Raw genomic sequence first — 15,235 nt, forward strand, 5'->3', positions numbered from 1 at the left:
GAGAAAAAGTTATAACAATGAAATGTAGTTGAGTCAAAATATTATGAGACCTCACAGAAACAGTAGAAGATAAAAGATAATCTTACTTTTCTCGTGTGGGTTGTGTGAGGTGACTTTTCTTCATTTTTATAATATTTCTATTCTATTGGAGTTTCACAACAAATGGAACAGCAAAAAACACTGCAAGCATTCCTTCTGACGACTTCCTAGTAGCCCATCATTATGTGTGATACGGGTTGATGAAACATATTGATGAATATAATATTATGGCACAAAGCATACGATATATTTTTCATTTCTCTATTTAGTAATCAGAAAAAAATTATTTATTTTGAAACTAGTGCGCAACTCAATTGTTATTGGCGATAGGCTGATCCTTGTCCCCATAAAGTTTATCATATTCATCTTAGGACTACGTAGCAACAGTGGTTGCAAGTTCTTTGATTACTTGTGGCTTTGTCTACCCCATTAGGGCTTGCGGGCGTGAGTTTATGAATATTAAATAAATAAAGTCTCCCAGTGTGTCACAGGCATTACATCTTAACTAACGGAAGTTATAATTTATGAAGTGACTTCCGGACTCTACCTTCAGACGTCCCCCTCCTTACCCAGCAGGTACGAACCGGTAATGAAACTCCTAATACATAATGCATGTTGTCTGAGATCATCTTACCCAGTTAATAATCTAACTACTCATCATCATCAATTTAAGAGCCACGCTCTTGTCGGTGCAGCAATCTCCATGCTACTTTTTAGGGAAAAATAGGGCAGTGGTTTCCCTCTTGCCTTCCGCCCCGCAGTACTCTGTCTGATGCAAGTGGGATGGCGCCCAGAGTAGTCTAACTACAAACTACAAAGCCTTAATAGGACTCCTGTCCTCTGCCTCTGAATAGTACTGACAGTTACTGCTGCCCTCTGTCAGGTTCCAGGTTACAGTCCCTGTGAGTTGCCCCTTCCAACCTGCATTGCCGTACCGATGGCTCCCATCTTCGCCTCCGACCAATCTAACTACTGAATACATAAACAACCAATATACGTGCCACTGCTGATCATAGGCCTCCCCTCAATCAACCGGAGGGGGTATGGAGCATACTCCACCACGCTGCTCCAATGCGGGTTGGTGGAGGTGTTTTTACGGCTAATAGCCGGGACCAACGGCTTAACGTGCCCTCCGACGCACGGAATCATCTTACTTTTTCGGACAATCAGGTGATTCAAGCCTGAAAAGTCCTTACCAAACAAAGGACAGTCTCACAAAGTGATTTCGACAATGTCCCCATCGAGATTCGAACCCGGAGCCTCCGGATTGTGAGCCCAACGCTCAAATTACGTTCAAACACGGAGGCCGTAACCTAATGTTGAAGAACGTACATTGCCATCTCTCGTCAGTCTTTAGAACTAATAAACCTCTGAACGACTCGGTCTTCGGCCGCGCCCCTTGCCCTCGGACCAAGTACCTTCCTTTGTTGTCAGTACAATAGTAACAATCGTATAAAGTTTTAGAATAAGCTACTAGATGGCTGTACTGTGCTTTACATTGTTACAGTAATATTCAAAAACTTCGGATACAAGACTAATATTTTACCCATTGATATTCGGATTCAGGGATAACAAAATCTGTGTCAGTATATAGTTCTGAGTGTCACCGGCTTAGTTGTTAAACGGAACTTTTGAGCTCCCCATTTGTCCGGCCAAGTAGTTTATGCCATCTGTGGCAAATGTACAATAAGTGACGTCAAAAAAGAAATCTTAAACGGAGGGCGCCGGTTCGATACGCGGTACCGAACTTTATCTTAAATGCAGTATTCAGTAACAAAGTTGACTCGAACATTAAGATGGCCATACTGCTTACCGTCACCTATTAAATTACCACAGATTACTTAATGGATGTTACGTCAATCTAACAGAAAGCTCGGTGAAGCGTAGGTCAGCTTGCGATGGATGTATCTCTCACTAGCTCTATTGAGCTCTTATGTTAAACAATAAAATAAATACTTTTGCGGATCGATTTATGCTGATTTTTTTTTGTTATTCAGAATGTCAAACACCACTGTGGTTGAACAAAGTAACGTTTAAGAAGTAGTATTTTTTGACAATGTGGGACTGGGCCGGACACGTTTGTCGGATGCATCCGGATCGATGGGCACGGGTCGTTACTCACTGGATACCTCAGGGCGGGCTTAGAAATCGACGAAGACCGCGTAAAAGATGGTGTGACGACCTCAATGCTTATCGGAAGGATTGGCCGGAGATCGCGCTATGTCGAGAGGAGTGGAAAAATCAAGGGGAGGCCTTTGCCCAGCAGTGGGATCGTATGGGCTAAATAAGATAAGATAAGATTTTTTGACAAGTGAGAAGAAACTTAGGTTTGGGGTTCGGAGTAGGAGTCTGCTCCGAGGGTGGGGGCTTAAGTTTCATCATTCATCGTCATCATCTTTCATCATTTCATTAATCATCATCAAGAAAAAAAAACATAAGACATGGCTGTATGGACATAGTTCCCTTTGCATTGCCCTTCGGGGAAAACCGAAACAAACAAGTAGTTGAAAGTAGCAGAAAGTGATAGAAAGCGTAATGAGTAATGTCAAAGTTCTGAAAATAAGTAAATTAATAAGTTATTTAATGTTACGTCTGAATCAGTTTGTTATAAAATAATTTTATCTAATACTCGTTATGCACTGGCAACATAGCATTCAAATTATATTTTCGTGTGCTTATTTCATCTATAACCTAAGTCAAAACAGGACTGTGACAGCTGAGATCGAAAACCTCGGCCAATATGATGTTACCTTAAGTGGCAATAGTAATATTGATGGCTATCCTAATACCTTTTACAACAGAACTTATACACTTGGTGAAGAAGAAATAGTATTTAGAGTCGTAAATGGAAAGCCAGCCAAACTAGGAGAGGTTCCCTATCAGGTCAGGAAACCTACTCTATTATTATAAGATCCAACAAGTCTTCAACGATTATAGTCTTCTTCTTCTATTGTGTGGGTTGTGAGGTGGATTACCGACCCCATCAACCCTGGTGTCAAGGTTATTATTGAGCCGCCATAGGCCCCTGACATGACTCATGTAACGACTATGTACTTACATCAGTAAGTAGTAACCGGGACCAACGGCTTACCGTGCCTTCCGAAGCACGCGTCTTACTTTTGGACAAGGTGGTCAGCCTGTAATGTCTTAACCAAACTAGGGATCACAAAGTGATTTTTGTGATTTGTCCCCACCGGGATTCGAATCCGGGACTTCCAGATCGTGGGCACAGCGCTCAGCCACTGGACCAAGGAGGCCGTTTATAATAGTGAGACGTATTTAACACATTTCTTCTTTATGTATATTAGGTATATTACCATACCTACCTAAGTATGGCTCTCAAATACGAAGTCCTAAGATATATAATGAACCTTATGGTGACAAGAGATCAGCCCACACCAATACCTAGTCCACCATGTAAGACAGGACACCATGCCTAGTAAAATAAGAAGCTGGACGCTGCTGTACTTATGTTTATATGCTCCCAGTTCTGCATAAAAGTTTTATTCTACGTGTAAATATACAGAAAGTTAGTGACATTGTATCGTATACGGAGGGAGTGATTCAGACCATGATTCTGGATTAATATCATCTGAAATTTTCCGTCGCAAACTCGATGATTTATTTACTTTTACGACGGATAATTCCACTCGATATCAACTCAGAATCATAGTCTGAATTATACCTTAGTCTTCGTTACAATGTCACAAACCCCCTGTATAAACCATTTATTAATATAACTTATTCGTTATCAGGTTAGTGTGATGCTTGCAACGCCCTGCAGACCAAAGTGCTACTACACCTCTATTTGCGGTGGATCTATTATAAGTCCAACGAAGGTATTAAGTGCCGCACATTGCTTTGTTGCGTCAAAATTCAGTACCTGCTTTTACAAAGGGTAATAAATATATAAAATAAATTACGTAATTTAGTGTTTAGGAATAGTATCATAATTATAGTTGCAACCTTTGATCACGTATATTGCCCTGTTGCCATCCAAAAAATGGTACTTGTTTTGTTCTTCTTCGCGCGCTGCCTTTCCGTAGTTATCTCAAGTTACTTACTTTAGGTTTCAATTAGATTAAACCGTATGACTCTTTACGATTTTCTCGAATACTTCAAGTGTTATATTGTGTGTAGTATATTTGATTTGATTTGATTTGATTTGTTATAACTACATCAGAATAAGGTAATTTCCAACTAGTCAAATCAAATACTTTTTATGAAACATCAAAACAATTTACATTGGAATTTGTATGTAAATGCAACCTGTCATAGAAAAACTTGACAAAATATCGCACTTATTATTATTTGTTAAGTACATTTTTCTTTATTAAAATTCATAAATATCATTAGATCATTGTTATGTTACACATGTTTCACAAATAAATGATTATGATTGATTGATTGAGTAAATACTTAAATTTATCTTTGACATAGGAAACTACACAATTGGCGCGGGGACGATATTTCGTTTGATTTTCGCATGAAACGGTTCATCTACCAATAAAATGATCGAAAGTTGCAGCCATGCATATAAATATTGTTGTTGCGACGTATGACGATATACTTTTGTTTGATACCCATAAAAAGTATTTTACTCTTGCAGAAGAATGGTTCGAGGTGAATACAAAAACAAGTATATTATGGCCGGACATTTGTATACTACCGAACAATATAGTTATAACGACACACTTGGATACGGACAATGGAGAAGAGTAATTAAAGGGAGATACTCGCGATCTTACACGCCAAGATTCGTATTTGAACACGATATTGCTGTGTTAGTAAGTTGAACCACAAAATAGGCTAGTTTCCAACTAGTCAAATCAGTCACTTTTTACTAAACGACAAAACACGATATTAGTGTGGAATTTGTATGAAAAAGCAACCTGTGACGTCTTAGAAAAATGTGACAATATGTCGCACTTATTTACTTATTACATTTTTTAAAATTATTATTCATAAATAGGTTAAATAGAAAAAAGAAAACGTTTTTTGTCACCTTCAGATCTGTCTTTATTTAGTAAAATCAGAATTTTATAATTTATCTTTGCGTTTGGAAACTACCCAATTGCCAGAAGAAAACATATGGATTATAATATTTGCCATTGATCCTGTATATAAATTTCATGTTAGTGACACCGTAACGATGATGATTCAGGCCATGATTCTGAGTTGATATCAAAAGGAGTTTTCCGTCGCAAGAGTATGGAACTGAAATAGTATTTTATGCAACAGTTGTATAAGAAGGGTCAAAAAATGCCAATAAGAGACGCCACGAGCATTTTTTGACCTAGTTATACAACGTTGCATACAATACTTTTTCTACGACGACGTAATTTTAAACGAAACACAAAAATTTTCCAATTTATTTTCCAACGCGCGGGAAAATGGCGGCAAATGTATACTTTTTTTATAGTATATCTATGGCACCAAACAAAGTAAAGGTGCCAGTTTCCAGGTCAAAAAAAAAAAACAACAACAATGCTTTTTTGGCGACATTATAGTACAGTTACACTTTGTAAACAATGCTTTTATAGGCCATAGAGCGTACACTTTTTCAAAGAGTTTAATTATGTATGTACTTATATTAGACTTTTTGGTTATTTAAATGCCAGATTAAAGTAGAGGAGTAGAAAAATAATTAAAACAAACAGTAATTCGTGAATTCCTCTTGATATTAATTTAAGAACATTATGGTCTGATGGTCTGAATCATCCCCATCAGTATTCGGTACGGTGTCACTCACACCCTGTATAAGTATTGTAGATAAAGCGCAAGCGTAAAGTATTAAGTAGGCGTGTACTAATTAAAGGTACTTACTGTTTTAAGTTCGTTGGAAGTGGAAAAACATAGAAGAGGCCTACGTCCAAAATTGGATATGAATTTAGGCTGACATAGATAGATAGACAGACTGTTTAAAGCCTCTGTTTCAAGGTCGCGTAACTTATTATGTTCATGTTTTCATTGCAGTATTTAAACAAGCCTTTTAAGTTCAATGCCCATGTATCAGCTATCAAGTGTGCGTCTTTAAAAAAGGAATATTCGGGACATTGCCTTAGCTCTGGATATGGCAGACTCTCAAGCTATGTGTGTAAAGTTCTACTTTATTTTAAGCCATTTTTATTTAAGCCTTGTAAGCCAACAACCCACATAAGAGAAGAAGATTTGGACCATTATTTTAGTAGTTATTAGTAATTAAATTCACCACTATCTTATACACCATCTCCCCAGCATTATCCCGTTATTCACAGGGTCCGCTTACCTAACCTGAAGATTTGACAGGTCCGGTTTTTACAGAAGCAACTGCCTGTCTGACCTTTCAACCCGCGAAGGGAAAACTAGCCCAATATAGGTTAAGTCACATACCTACGAAAATGAATTTCTCTAAATGTGGATTTCTTCACAATGTTTTCCTTCACCGCTGAACACGTGATAATTATTTATAATCCAAACAATACACAAATTCGGAAACAAATTCGACATTCATTGGTTTAGGCTTGTGCTGGATTCGAACCTGCGACCTCAGAGTGAGAGGCAAGCGTTTTACTAACTGGGATACTATCGTAAATGATACTTGCATTATACTTTTCCTAGTGTGGCTTGTAATGTCGACAACAAGCCTGATTATCCCTAGTGTTAAACTCACTTATTATAAATGCTTATTAGCCGTAAAAACACCTCCACCAACCCGCAGTGGAGCGGCGTGTTGGAATATGCTCCATACCCCCTCCGGTTGATTGAGCGAAGGCCTGTGCCCAGTAGTGGGACGCATATAGGCTGTTTGTGTTATGTTTATGATAAACGTGGATATATTTGTATACGTATGCATGATCATAGAACAGTGCGTGAAGCATATTGAGCACAACAGACACAAGAGACAGAAATAAGGACAACAAATACAGAAAGGCACAACAGGCGGCTTTATTGCATGTGTTGTTACGTGCAGTACCATGTTCTTACGCCAATTAATTCATAGCTCATATAATGATTCAATCTCAAAAGAATAAGAATAAAATAAAATGAGACAATACTCGTCTCTAAGTAGGAAAGTATTAACTGAACTACGTTTTATTTATTGTATTTCATTTGTTTTGTTTTTTTTATTTTAGACTAGTTCAAAGATTTTGAACACAGCGTGGCTCCCGATACTATCGACCAAAAAATGTCAAAAGATATTAGATGAATTAAGAATGAATGCTTCCGCATTTGTGTGCACTAGTGGATTGGTCTCCAGTGTTCATAGTGTAATACATATTTCTTTCTTTTAAAGAAGATATTTGCAACACACAGTTCCAAGACGGATGTAATGAAACGTATAGTGATAGGTTCAACGACCTCTATAGTCTAGTAGTTGTGTTCGGCACATGATGTGGAAGTTCTGGATCTGATCTTCCTACTTTGTTACTGCAATATCGCAGACTGAAATCACTCTAAAAGAGAAGATGATTAATTCCGTGTTTCGGATACCACGTTATACGTATATACGTATATATACGTATTATCAGGATTGGTACACACGAAACTTCATTATCATCTTTTTCATCACCACCGTTACCAGGTTACCAGTCCATCGTCCGAATAATTGTCCATCGTGGTGGAGAGGACATGTTTCCATAGTTCCTAAATGCTGCTAAATGCATTCTATGCTGTTTCTCTTTTTTCTCAAAAAGACAAACACTCAAAGAGAAAGATTCTCGAACCGACAGATTCTCAAAAGGACAGATTCAGTGGCATAGACACAATTCAATATTATGGTTTAATCTATGACCAAATTTACTACAGTCGAGCAGAAAAGTAAATTTGGGAGGAAGATGTGTTGTGCCTGGGTGTAATAACGAAATTACTTATTAATATGTTCTATTTACAGGGTGATTCTGGCGGGCCATTTGTATGTCAAAATACGGGAGACCCAGCTGATGACGGCAAAGGTGTTCTAGTAGGCGTCACGTGCTCCATAATAATAACAGATGACATAAATATAGCTTTATTCACAAGAGTAACGTCATATTCTAACTTCATAAACAGCAGGTGTACTTTTCTACTTTCTTCATTTAATGTTTTGATTCTGATCTGTTTAATAAACTTTACAGTTTCATTATTTTGAGAAGTGTTGTTATTTATATTCTGTTTCTAGGATATAATTTGGGTCCGTTTTTAACCGTGTTGCCACTGCTATGACCCACAGTGTTAAATTTTTTAACAGTTTTTAATTTTATAGATTAGAATATTTACATTTTTCACACATTGACCATAAGATCAAGAAGGTTAAGTTTTCTATAGACAAACGTTCAATCCCTCAAAAAGAAGAATTAGCTAATATCATTAGCTAGTATCAAGACGTTTTCATCCAATTACCCGAGTGTTGCTTACTATAGAAATTGTATTTCCCCTTTTGCCATCAGATTCTGGTACACCTACAGCAGCTAGTGATTTGCCATCATAGGTTGACATAAAAATAATATAAGTAATTCACAACGTTTAAGTTGTCACACTTTTTATTCGCCTACCACAGTATACATAATGTATATATGACAGACGAAAAGTGTGAAAGACGAATATAGTCAAGGCCTAAATTTAAAAAATAATTAGAAAAATAACATAATTTCAATATTTGACTTAGTAAAACAAGAATCAGTCCGGAAAAGATAACAAAATAAAATATGTTTTCTAAAAAAAAATACGAGTTGTTTAAATTAAAGCCGTTTATTAAAGTCGTTTATTAAAAGAGACACAATTATACATAAATATGGATATGGAGTAAGACATGAACACGTGTTTATAAATTTCATGTAAGACGTCACTCTTGTGTACACATTGTAATTAACACTTCCATTTTTTTCTGGTACTATGTAAACCGCAGACATAATTCCCGCTAATACACCTTGTTTTGTCCGGTCTCTTGGATCTCCGGTGTTTTTGCAAACTAATGGACCACCGTGATCGCCCTGAAAATATTTGAAAATTACAAATGTACCACAACGTAATAGATAGCCGCCGACCTTGAAAATCTATAGGACTAAAGCTTACTTAGATCAATGCTATCGTCACAAAGCAATGGTGATAAAAACTAGAAGCTCAAATGCAGGCGGCAGCACTGTTCAGTGTTCCTGAATTTTGTCAGTTCTCCATACTGTCTAGCTAATATTCTAAATCTCTCTCTCTCTCTCTCTCTCTCTCTCTCTCTATTTAAGAGCTGCGCTCTTGTCGGTGGAGTAATCGCCATTCCTCTCTTCTTCCCGCCAAATCCAAAATATTCTGGATAAATTGCTATAAAATGTGGAGCAACGTAGAGTGTATCCCGACTGAAGGATCATCATCTCCCTAGCATTATCCCGTTTTTCACAGGGTCCGCTTACCTAACCTGATGTTTTGACAGGTCTGTTTTTTTACAGAAGCGACTGCATGTCTGACCCACCCACCCGCGAAGGGAAAAACCAGCCCAAAACAGGTTAGGTCACATACCTCCGAAAATGCATTTCTCGAAAATGTGGGTTTCCTCACGATGTTTTTCTTTACCGCTGAGCACAATTGAAGGAGTTACGAAAAAGAAAAGCAGCTAGTTGAAAAAAAGGCAAGTTTATTTCTTTTCGATCTTTAGGGAATAAATATAACACTTAGGTACGATGGTGCAGTTAAACGCTGCGCAAAGGCTGTAAAAATATAACCAAAGCAAATATGTTTGTTTAGTCAAATAGTAGGAAAGTGTCAAAATTTTACAACACTCAACAGTAGCGAAGCCTGATGGGAGAATTAGACAGTTTTCATCATCATTAATACCTACTATCGATTGTTCAGTACAATCGATACTATCGAACTATCGATAACCTATCGATACTATTGGCAAATCCCGGACACTTCATACAAACAATCATGTTTTACACAGACACCACACATTGACGTTATCGTACACGCGCATCTGTGTGTGTGAAGTCTAAGTTAACTCAAACGCTGGTGGAGAGCGGAGAATTGCCGTTATATACGTATATATTATTCCTTATTCTATGCTATTGGTTTTCTTTCAATTATTAAGTGTTGCTTATTGATAGGCAACAGTGTTACACCTCAAAATATCATCGCCACTTCGACTTCCCTTTACTTCATTCCATTTGCGGGTAGTTGAACAGTTTAGAATACTAGTTGGATGTTGGTTATTTAATTCTTCTTTCACACGCGTAGGCATTAGTCTCGAGAACTATTTATGGCAACACATAATGCACATCGAGTTATTGGAAAGAGACAATCGAAAACTCGAAAACATATAAGGTTTTCCACAATAATTGTTCCAATTTTATATTATGGAATGACAAAAAAGTCGAATAATGACTTGCCGCAGTCTGTATTACAACCTTGGAATATTCAAAACTAAACTAAACATACATTTACTAGGTAAACTTGCGAAGTGAGGTGGCAATCAATCGCGACATTTTTGCAACAAATTATGATTCAGAATTCAAAACGTCATTTTACCATTGCTATGCCGGCAAATGTTTCGCTGCTGCATAATGTCTTAGACGTGTCTTGTCTAAGAATCTGGGTGCAGGTTCTCCTTGGTAATAATTTTACCTCACCAATCAGCAGGTTACCCATTAGGAACTGTTGAACGACGGTATAAAATTAATTTAACACGTTGACAGTCCCCATACAAAATGTTTAGACTCGGGATCCAAGTGAAGCGGTTAACAAATATAAATCTGTACCGTCAGTGAAAAGTAATACAACTCGAATTGTATCACTTTTGAGTTATTAGCACACACTTCATGTTCAAAAACTTATCTTTCTTTCTGTCTAATTCTCGTAACAGAATATGCCGGTGAATTTTAAAACCACATTCTTTTAAGTAAGTACTTTCGGTGGCACAAAATGTTCTTAATAATAGAGCGGCGCGGTCAATACTCTACCTATTTTACTTAGAAATCGATTTTTTTGATTGATCTATCACCAAATAGTTCACCACATTTTAGGAATTCGTATCACGAGTTGCATTATGATTACTATCATGGTCCTTTACTTGTAAAAAGTGAGAGCATTTGATTTGTGATCTTTTTAAGACCACGATGTGTCCTTTTCATGTACTTTTAATACCTATACATATTATATTCTGTGTTGACACATTGACACGTCCGCTCTATTTTTTTTCAAATTGGCAAATTAAGACTTAGAAGCTACCTTGATTATAACTAGTAGTAAGTATTGCTTTTTGCCGCAACTGTTACCTGCAAAAAATATTATAAAGTATTATAAAGTTTACTAAAAATACATACCTGAAAAGGTATAATGTGACTGCCATAGCCGGCGATCACACAAGTACTGCTATTATAATTTATACTTTTTCTGCTCGGTAACTGCACCGGATATACGAAATTATTGAAACTGAACCTTTTATCAGTATACTGCAACAAAACGTATAAAATAGTAGGTACCTACAAAATAGGAACTAAATGCCAGATAATATTATAATGTTACCTACATAATACACTATCACTAGCACTATCAAATATATAAGTATATAAAATAAATAATTCCTTGCGTTTTTGGCTTTAGCACGAGGTAAAGCACTTGTTGTCACTTTAGGCAGTCATTCTAATGTACACTTCCGGCCAAGCAGTTGAAGCCATCCGAGGCAAATATACAAAAAAAGCTGATGCATACAGCAAGCAACTATTTGAAAATAATACGTGACTGAGGGTTTATTAGCCGCTTATGGCACTACTTGACCAGACAGACGGGGCGCGCTGAGAGCTCTCACCCGTTACAAAAATTAAGACAACAGGTCTGAAGGTGTCCCGAAAGCGCGGCACGAACCTCGACTCCAGGACGTCGATAAGCGCTGAATAAGGAATACATACTGAAAACCACGTGATATCAATTATGATCCAAACATGAATTAAAACTAAAGTCGAATTCAGTGGTTTAGAGCCCGAACTGGAATTCGAAACTGTCAATGCGATGTAAATCACGAGTTCTCCATACAGGGCTTTTTTATATAGGTACAATACCTATTCAAAAAGGCGCATAAACCGGTTGCTTTAAACGCGTATAGTAAATACGCTGTTCGGTTGATAATCTGGAGTCCTGACTCATTCAGGATGTTTAAAAGAAAGGTTATGTTAGGTACGTCAAGTTGGCGAGTAATTATGTGTGAAGGATTAGTGAGAGTGATCTTTCCCTGTTCAGTGGTGGTAAGGGATGTATCAGGATCGTATGCTCTGCCTATCATAATAGAAAGAGACGTGAACTTCGTTCTTTCATAGGGTCACGGTGATAATGTATGCATATTCATAAAAGTGAGGGGGAATGTATAAGTTTAAACAGGGCCGGTTCAATACGCACTTACCAAAATACTCGAAAGTAAAAATATTACTTACTAATACGGCAATGTCGTTACTTGTTTTTTTAAAATCTTTAGGATATCTTCCTCGCCTTATAACCCTCCATTGTGTAACTCTCATAGTACTTGTATTATTTCTTGGTTTGGTAGTTGTACCTTTTCTTGGTTTGGTAGTTGTACCATTTCTTGGTTTGCCAGTTGTACTATTTTTTCGTTTGCCAGTAGTACTACTTTTTTTGCTTGTAGTACTATTGCTTAGTTTATGTGTTCTACCAATACTTAGTTGGTTTGTATATAGAAACTTTGCACTCTTTGGTTTTAATGCTGTATTACCTGTACTCGTCATTAATCCAGCCACAACAAGCATGTTTTTGAAATCTTTTTTAGACAACTTGCTAAAACAATGAAAAAACATGGTAAACATTAGAACTAACTGCAAAATATAAGGTGATACGTATACGAGTGATACGAAAATTATTTAGTTTATTTAAACCTAAACTAGCCATGTATGTATGTAAGTAAATTTGTAAATTAGTTTATTGATTGTGAGTGCTATGTACACCGTTATTGTTACACATATCAGTCAGAATACCTAGTTAAGTTATGGAATAAGCTCAATATGTGTGATGTGGTTGTACTTTTTTAAATAAATAAATAAAATAAAATATATATATTTAATATATAAAATAAAATAAGTACGTAGGATGTTTCTCACCCTTTAAAGCAGTCACTAAGTCTGTTCGGAGCGACGCAAGAAGCCGCGCTTAGAACTTTGTTAGGTCCAATGAGACATGCGCCGCAAGTCGCTCTGTACCTCGTCGATCGTTTAATCCTCTCCATTATACCAACCTGAACATTAAAAATTACTGATGATGTAACAACCGATAGTCTAAAAGGTTTACATAAAGGTACACACAACCAATTGGCGACCAGCTCCTACATCTCTGTACCAGGATTGCTCCAAAATGCAATAAAACAAACAAAATTTCCACCTTCCAGCTCCATCATCAGTCACTTGGCACGGCAACAATTACCTATGTTATCATTTTTTGTCAAAGCGTATTTTTTTGGCGATCTGCGCGTTCAGTACAAAAACGCGTTCCGGGCGTTGATGGGGCTGCCGCGCTACTGGGTTCGGATGGGCGCGGATGGGTTTGCCGCTGTCATGCGTAAACACTGCGCCTCCATGTTGCGCCGCACGCGCGATAGCCCCAACACCATGCTGCGCGCGCTGGCGGACCGGTGGGACTCACGGTTGCTGACACGATGAATACGACTGCACGCAGCCAAATAAATATAGTCTGCCGCCATCGGGGGTCCAACCGGCCTCGATTACTTCTTTGTTACTAATACTAGATTTAAGTTTGTAATGTTACTAACAAATATGAATGTTTTTATAAGTCCGAAATAAACTTTTTATTATTATTATTATAAAACCAAGAAATATAAATCGAAAGCCTGGTTCCAGTTTAAACATAATGCACAGCTAGCCTATAACTCATTCTATAATTGTTGTCCATAATAAATAAATAAAAAGAAACCACAATTATTATCGGAAAACGGTAAATATAAACATTCTAAGTTTTTTTTCTTTTTATTCCAGACTACTTATAGAACCAGCTTTGTTGCCCCAAAAAACATACGTACTTATCTACAGTACTAGATATTACTGAAACACCACGAGTAGGTAAGTTTATAGCGGAACCCATAATTTAGGTTTTTCTTAACTGTCTTTAAAGTTTAAAAATATATCAGTATATATATATATAATATTCATCGTTTAAATGTGTCACTCACCATGTAAGGTACATCCCTTGGTTTCGCCGGTTTTCCTTTTATAATTCTAAATACTATATCCTCGTCACCAATTCGAAGTGTACTCTTGGAAATAACAGTGTCATTGCTATCGTCAGATGTTTTGTTATCATCATAATCGTCATTGGGATATTCAGATATATTATTATTATTTATTTTATTCGACGTATCGTTAGTACTATTATTTACACTACTGATAATAGTCTGATTGATATCATCGGTAGCAGTATCATTGGTACTATTTCGACCTAAGACGATCGACTGAAAATAGATCAGAATAATATTATAGGCAATTACTTGTTTCATATTAAATTAACATTTACATAGGTAATACTTTGTTTTCGATATTATAGCACAAATAATTTATGAGATTTTCATTATTGTTTTGATCCTTTTGATTTCCTTGATCACGACATTAAGTACTTCATAATATTTATTATTATTTTGTGTCACGAGAGGATAGAAAAAATGTGCCATACAAGGAGTTTTAATAACAGTGGACCAACTGACCTCTTTAGCTTAGTCTATGAACAATCAGAGGAGTCTGCAGGCCTAGCACGCTAACGGCGCGAGTAGAGTGAGTAAAGGAGACTGGTCATTTCTGCCCCAGGCCCGGCGCGAAAAAAACTTATCTCATAATTTTCGTAAAATTAGGTAAAGTAAATCTAAAAACTCCGCATCGCTGAAATATTTGGCGAACATACTGAATTTGCCTAGTGTGTGTAAAGGCGCAACATGTTATCTTTAGTTTTTTTTTTATTGAACATATATTAAAATCCATTATTACCAGTTAAAACACATACAAATCATTTATTTTGCGACCCTTTGACAAAATCGCAGATGTCCCGGTAGTTGCGTGTACCAAAGACCTTATTTTATCTCGTGTCACGCACGTTGCGTCGCGCTTACATAGCGTGCTAGGCCTACTGGTGCAGAAATGTACATCCACCCCTACTATTGATACGTGTGTGTTTTTCTTCGTCGATTTCGGGTCTATTTAGACATTCTCACTAGTTCGACGATCGAACTAATGAATCGAACTAGTGA

At 37.0% G+C, this 15,235-nt stretch overlaps 2 protein-coding genes across 2 annotated transcripts in view; both read left to right on the forward strand.

Annotated features, from left to right (window-relative positions):
• Nucleotides 1-15,235, forward strand: part of LOC126371088 (uncharacterized) — a 421,730-nt gene that overhangs the window by 59,318 nt on the left and 347,177 nt on the right. The window lies entirely within an intron of this gene.
• LOC126371115 (trypsin-like) lies at nt 2,578-4,882 on the forward strand. Its single transcript, XM_050016327.1, has 3 exons — nt 2,578-2,922; nt 3,795-3,937; nt 4,649-4,882. Exons 1-3 carry the CDS (start codon nt 2,674-2,676, stop codon nt 4,833-4,835), a joined length of 579 nt encoding a protein of 192 aa, XP_049872284.1. The 5' UTR covers nt 2,578-2,673; the 3' UTR covers nt 4,836-4,882.

Source organism: Pectinophora gossypiella, chromosome 12 (genome assembly GCF_024362695.1).
Source record: "Pectinophora gossypiella chromosome 12, ilPecGoss1.1, whole genome shotgun sequence".
NCBI classification, from domain to species: domain Eukaryota; kingdom Metazoa; phylum Arthropoda; class Insecta; order Lepidoptera; family Gelechiidae; genus Pectinophora; species Pectinophora gossypiella.

Bases quoted from the DNA above. Each gene is read 5' to 3' on its own strand.
- LOC126371115 (XM_050016327.1), top strand. From the start codon at position 2,674: ATGCACTGGCAACATAGCATTCAAATTATATTTTCGTGTGCTTATTTC. The intron at 2,923-3,794 runs GTCAGGAAACCT...ATTCGTTATCAG, and splicing joins TAGGAGAGGTTCCCTATCAG to GTTAGTGTGATGCTTGCAAC. The intron at 3,938-4,648 runs GTAATAAATATA...TTACTCTTGCAG, and splicing joins AGTACCTGCTTTTACAAAGG to AAGAATGGTTCGAGGTGAAT.